This window comes from Phaethon lepturus, unplaced genomic scaffold (genome assembly GCF_000687285.1).
Source record: "Phaethon lepturus isolate BGI_N335 unplaced genomic scaffold, ASM68728v1 scaffold31860, whole genome shotgun sequence".
Taxonomy (NCBI): domain Eukaryota; kingdom Metazoa; phylum Chordata; class Aves; order Phaethontiformes; family Phaethontidae; genus Phaethon; species Phaethon lepturus.
Genome location: NW_010510338.1, coordinates 8,593 through 14,746, shown reverse-complemented (window position 1 = coordinate 14,746; position 6,154 = coordinate 8,593). Strand labels below are relative to the sequence as shown.

At 45.5% G+C, this 6,154-nt stretch overlaps 1 protein-coding gene across 2 annotated transcripts; it reads left to right on the top strand.

Annotated features, from left to right (window-relative positions):
• The first annotated feature begins 617 nt into the window (after positions 1 to 617).
• On the top strand, positions 618 to 5,937 carry RPS3 (ribosomal protein S3). 2 transcript variants are annotated; one of them, XM_010296714.1, is made up of 7 exons: positions 618 to 744; positions 997 to 1,090; positions 2,321 to 2,415; positions 3,308 to 3,495; positions 4,705 to 4,908; positions 5,357 to 5,360; positions 5,876 to 5,932. In XM_010296714.1, exons 4-5 carry the CDS (start codon positions 3,336 to 3,338, stop codon positions 4,896 to 4,898), a joined length of 354 nt encoding a protein of 117 aa, XP_010295016.1. In that variant the 5' UTR covers positions 618 to 744; positions 997 to 1,090; positions 2,321 to 2,415; positions 3,308 to 3,335; the 3' UTR covers positions 4,899 to 4,908; positions 5,357 to 5,360; positions 5,876 to 5,932. The 2 variants fall into 2 exon arrangements, with proteins under 2 accessions (XP_010295016.1, XP_010295008.1); XM_010296706.1 differs by lacking the exon at positions 5,357 to 5,360 and having other exon boundaries at positions 4,705 to 4,901; positions 5,866 to 5,937.
• The last annotated feature ends 217 nt before the right edge of the window (positions 5,938 to 6,154 follow it).

The following is a 6,154-nucleotide window of genomic DNA, read 5'->3' as shown; positions in this document are numbered from 1 at the left end:
AGGGGAGCCGTGAATTCCCCCCGCAGCCCTGCGTGGGGCTTGCACAGGGGAGGCAGGCCGGGGTTGTCCTGAGGGGTGTGGAGCAGTGCTGGAAACTGATGAACTTGGGTTGGTTTTGTTTGTTTTTTAGCCGAGAGAGTTTGGGTTTAGTGACTCGCTGTTTCTGTAGGTCAGGGCTCAGCCTGTCTTGGAGAGGGAGGGAAGCTTAGGACCTGTGCCCTGTCCGGGTGGAAGGGGGAACCCTAGCAGCAGGCCCCTGTGGGGCTGGTAGAGGGATGTGTCCTCTCTAATTGTTTTCTGCAAGTTCATACCGAATCAAAGTACCACCGCAAGACATAGAAGCGAGCTATGATTTCAGCCTTCAGCATGAAATGTGGCTGTAGCGAGGTGTGGATCATGCTGTGGTGTAGGCTCCTGCTAGAAGTGAATTGTCTCTGGGAAATTAAAGGGAGATGCTTTTATTTCTCCACACTGCTGCATCTTCTCTGGAAGGAAGAGACTACCAGTCTGCAGGACAGTCCCAGGGATGAATTGCCCCCAAACTCAGAATGTGAAGTCTTGTGTTCAGGCTGAGTACTTGAACAGAGATTGACTTGGTCCGTTTGTTTTTTAGTTTGTCGCCGACGGTATCTTCAAAGCTGAGCTGAATGAGTTTCTGACTCGTGAACTGGCTGAAGATGGGTACTCCGGAGTAGAAGTCCGGGTCACTCCAACCAGGACTGAGATTATCATACTTGCCACCAGGTAACTGAGATGCTGCTGTTGACTCACAGGTGCTGTGCAGGGCTATAAGGGGTGCTGCTGCAGGCTGAAGCTTCAAGTGGTAAATATTAGGGGAAGCTACTTGAGAAAGAGATCCTGGAGTGACCTTTAGTGATACAGCAATGTTAGAACCCCTGAACTAAGTTAGGTACTCAGCCTGGAAGCTCCTTGGGGTGGTTATAGGCTCAGACGTGGAGACACTTTCTCAGCTGTACTGTACTTTTTTTTTTCCAGAACTCAGAATGTCCTGGGTGAGAAGGGGCGCCGCATCCGGGAGCTGACGGCTGTCGTGCAGAAGAGGTTTGGCTTCCCCGAGGGAAGTGTTGAGGTAAAACTGTCTAGGTTAAAACAGTAGTAAGTGGGTTGTGCAGTTAGATTTGTGCACTGACTGGATGGTGTCAGCTGAAAAGTGGTTTGACTTGAAGATAACTTGGGGCATGTTTTACCTGTTCTTGCACTGAAATACAAAACACTCTTGCACTGAAATACAAAATGCTTTTCTGTTTGTGGTATTTTGAGTGCTGTCACTTTGGCTGGTTTTCTCTGATTTCCCAACGGGGAGGATGCAGATAAAGCTTTTTCAACTTATCTGTAAATACTTTATAGATAATGTTGCTGTACCAATATTGAGGTGGGAAGCAGTCTAACAGCAGAGTGTTTGGTATTTTGTACATTACCCTTATTAAATCCATAGTGCATCTGTCCTTATGAAGAAACTGTTCTGGTGTGGAAGAATCTTTGAGACTTTTGAGTGTGATACTGTAATGAATTAGACAGTAAAGTGACATAACAGTAATTTTCTGCCGCCTTAATGTTTGAAATCTGGTGCCCTTACTAGTAGTTTCCTCTGAGACAAATTAGGTGAGGGGGGAAAATACGTGGTCTGGGTTGGTGCTCACATTTATTCCTGCTCAGCCAGTGTTGCTGGATCACATTATACAGTGAAGATTGATGATTATCTCCAGCAAATGCTTAAACGTACTCAATGGCACAAGCCTTCAGAGCGCATCATGAGTTGTCAGCTCTAGGAATATCGTGTGCATGATTTTGAATGCTGCTTCTGAAGTATCAGACTTTGGTCTCCTGGAGATGTTAGGTTAAATACACCTCACTCTCCTAGCTTTCAAAAATCAAACCTTTTCTTAGGTTTGATTTTAAGAAGTAAGCAGACATGTGTAACTGATGGTTTGTAAAAACTGTGTCTCAAGTGAAGTTGTTGTGATTGTCTGGATACCTCTCTCTCTCCCCAGTGATGCCTAATGTTTTGGGGCTGTTTGAAGAAGCAACTCTTTGAGACTGCACCAGAGATGTTGTAATAGTCTCATGACTTCCAGTGGAGTGTTAATGGTCTGCCTCAGCTCTGCCAGGCGTAGGAGACAGGTGCCAAAGGAGTTAAAGGAGTGTAGTGTCTGAGGATAAAGCTTCTGCATGTGTATATGGAAGGACTAACAGAACTGCGTGCAGAGGATGGGACATAGAGTAGTATGAAGCTCCTGTGCTCTGTTAAAGTATCTTGAAATACAGCCCGGTTTCTGAGTTCACTTCTTTTCCTTTGTAGCTCTATGCCGAGAAGGTCGCCACGAGAGGTCTGTGCGCCATCGCTCAGGCAGAGTCCCTGCGGTACAAGCTTCTGGGAGGTTTAGCAGTGCGTCGGTGAGTAGAGCAAGTTGAATGTGATGGCACAGTGAGGAAGTCTGGGATTCAAATACCATTTCAGAAAAACTCTTTGCTGTCTTTAGTTTGAAAATTTAACCTAATAGTGCTGCACTTGGAGAGGGTAGTGCATATTTTTGATAATCCTACTGTATAGAAACTTTTTGTTTAACTTTTGTGTTTAGTACACAATTTTGGTAGTAGTTACTAGATAATGTAGTTCAGACATAAAAGTTGAAGTCGTAAGAAGTAGATCAGATTACAAGTTGTCTGACTGGTGTGCGTAAAGCTTGCATTTATTTCTTTATGAATAAATGGGTGGAGGAGTGAAACACTATTTCAAGCCTTCTGGCTGAATTGTTGCTCAGGTGACAGTGGCCTTGCTTCTCAGATCCCTTCGGTGATGATCAGATGACGAGTCAGAAGTGGGTGGCTCTTGTTGCGGTACCTCTGCAGTGTCACGTTCTGTGATGCTGCATGTGGTTCTTCAGTGGGAGCATCCTGTCATCATTGAATGATTTAGAGGCATTTGTCTGAGGAGGGATGAGGAGCTGTGCTCCTGATGTGGGTATGTTGGCTGCCGTCAGCTGTGGAGCTCCCTTTGTGTTACAAAGAATGTGCGCTTGTCACTGTTTCTAAATCTTACAAGGACCGCAAGTCGCAAGAGTTTTGTTAGGCTGGGTTTGGCACTGCTAAAATGGTGTGAAAATTTTTGCTGCTTTGCATAGCATTGACAGAGCTTTGGTTGCACGGGTGTGCGTTAGGAAGGCTTTTTACAGACAAAAGTTAAGTGTGATTGCCTGTGCTTGAAATTGGGGTAAAATGTTCCATGGAGCCATTTGGATTTGGCAGTGGGGGTAATGCTGTGGCTGTTGGTGCTCTCTCCCTGCAGAGCCTGCTATGGTGTCCTCCGCTTCATCATGGAGAGTGGTGCCAAGGGTTGTGAGGTGGTTGTGTCCGGCAAACTCAGAGGTCAGCGTGCCAAGTCCATGAAGTTTGTGGATGGCTTGATGATCCACAGTGGAGACCCAGTGAACTACTACGTCGACACAGCTGTGCGTCACGTCCTTCTCCGGCAGGGTGAGTGGCTGGGATGCAGATCCCTTGCAGTTCTCTTGGCTCCTCCTCTCAGTGCTTCAGAGCCGGAAGATCTCAACTTCTGGCATCCCGTGCCACCTGTGGGGTGGTAACTCACATGATTTTGATGCACTGCTGATCTTGCACAGTGGTTCAGTTGTGCTACCGCTATTGTTCTGACTCTGAAAATCAGTTGTTTTCTTGGGCTTTTGCAACTAATCTTTCACCGTGGAGTTTGCACAGTACATTTGAAGTAGAACTGTGTTTGCATTTGTGTATATGGGAATGGGAAATGAAGAAGGGGCCTTTAGCAGAATTTTATGTAGTCATCCCACGTCATTTGCTTTTCCACATACTTACTTGTGTCCTGTCGCCTCTGGGGCTGGTAGCAAGACAACTTACAAATCAAGTGCATATTGACTAGATTCAAGAGTTGTTGACAGTTTGGATTCTGACTTTATTGGCTGCCAGGGAGTAGGCAGGTAGAACACAGGTACTACAAGACCCAGGAAAAATCAAGTGTCAGACAATTTTCCCCCATAGCTGTGCTCTGTCAAGTCTTCCTAGCTAAACCAGCCATGCCTGCTTACACTTGTCCTTCCCCATGGTAAAACACAGGTGACTTCTGCATCTTAATTGGCTTTGGGTTACTTAATTGCAGAACACCTGATACAGGGATACTACCATAGACAAAGCTATCTTCCACCTTCCCTTCGGTGATGATACGATGACGAGTCAGAAGGGATGTCCTTGTGTCATTGCAGCCTGTTCAGTGCCATGTTCTGTGGTGCTGTGCTAAGGCTGCCTTGGGCAGGATGTCCTACTCATTGGATGATTTAGAGGCATTTGTCTGAGAAGGGATGCAAAACACAAGTGCAGTTTCTTAGGAAGATGAGTTGAGTTATGCCAGAAAGGACAGGGTTTAAAACCAGGGTTAGCATGACTTCATAGTGAAGTGACATATTCATCATAGTCCCAGGCTGCAGTTAGCAAAGGCAGTGAATTGGATGAACATGCTGATGTAAATTAACAATAACTAGATTTTTAGGCTGTAGTACGTTTGTGTTAACCAGCTTGAGTCTTCAATGTTGTTGGGAGATGGTTTTCGTGCAGATAGCATGTTTTGTAACCTTGGGGCTTGTTACTGTTGAAGATGTGCTTGATATTTTGTGTCAAATGAACATGTCTATGTTGTCCTGTCATTCTTTGCAGGAGTACTGGGAATAAAAGTAAAGATTATGTTGCCCTGGGACCCAAGTGGAAAGATTGGCCCCAAAAAGCCTCTGCCAGACCATGTCAGCATTGTGGAACCCAAAGAAGAGATCTTGCCCACCACCCCCATTTCAGAGCAGAAAGGTGGCAAACCAGAACAACCACCCATGCCTCAGCCAGTTCCCACTGCCTGAGGGGTGGTAAGTGCCTGCAAGCGGTGGGAGGATCCATGCGGAAAAGGTGTTGTGTCACCAAAAAAACTGTATGGTAGCTGGAGAAAAAAAGCTGCTGCATTGTACCAGTTGCAGTGATCAGCTAGGCTGGTTTTAGCGTATTGCCCTGCATGAAGAGGCATGTTGCAAACCAGCTAGAGCACACCCTTCAGTGAAGATGAGATGACGAGTCTGAAAGGGAATATCCTTGTTCCAAGTGCCCTGCTTCATGTTGTGTTCTACAGCATGGATTTGGGGCCCTTGGATCACAATTTGAGTGACTTAGAGGCATTTGTCTGAGAAGGGTTCAGTGCCTTGGGTGTTTTCATGTTGTACCACCTCCTACCAGTGTGCAGTTGACAGCATAAGGTATATATTCCTCATGCAGTAAATGTACTGGGCTCCAGTTTATGATAGACTTAGAAGCCAATAGTGTTGAGCACAATGTGTAGGCTAGTTTCTTAAGTAAATAATCAAGATTTGAAATCCTGTCTCCCTGAATGAGTAGCTTCTAAGACAGAAGCTGATAGCTTGAAATTACCTGAGACCTGCTCTGGGTTGTCCCAAGTGAAAATGGGCAACTCGGTGCTTTTAAAAGTTGTGCTTATTTTCTCTGATGAGAGCAGCATGAGGCACAAGGGCCTAAGGCCTCTTCAGAAGACTTCCTTAGCTAGTGAAAGCCAGACTGCGCTGTTCTCTCACTGAAGCTGGCCTTGTGTGAACAGGGGAGAGTTCAGGGAGTTTGCAGGGCCACAGTGAAACAAGAGAATCTGACTAGCAAGATCTGCTCCTGTGAGGAAAAGGGGGATCGTTGGTTAAAATGCAAGAAGTGAGAGATGCTGTTTAATTTGAACTCTTGTAGCCTATTTCTTCACCATTTTGGATAGGAGAATGGTTATGGGAAATGGTTTGCCACAGTCTCACTCAGTATTTTGTTTTTTTGTTGTAGGGTTTGTAACATCTGCAACCAGAAGCTTGACTGTTGGGAAAACATCTCTTAATAAAATCACAAAAGACAGTGTTTGTGGAGGTGCTTTTTTTTCCAAGATGTATTCTAGGAAAGCCTTGCTCCCACCTTTGGTATGGAAGGAATTCTGTTGCATTTCTTCCAGCTTGTGTTACCTTTTTGGATTGAACTTGCCAGATCCTGATGAAAACAGAGTTTGGGGACAAAAATGCTGATTTCTAGGTAGAGCTGGAGCAGCAATCCAGTGTTTAGAGGGTCATGACTAACAGTC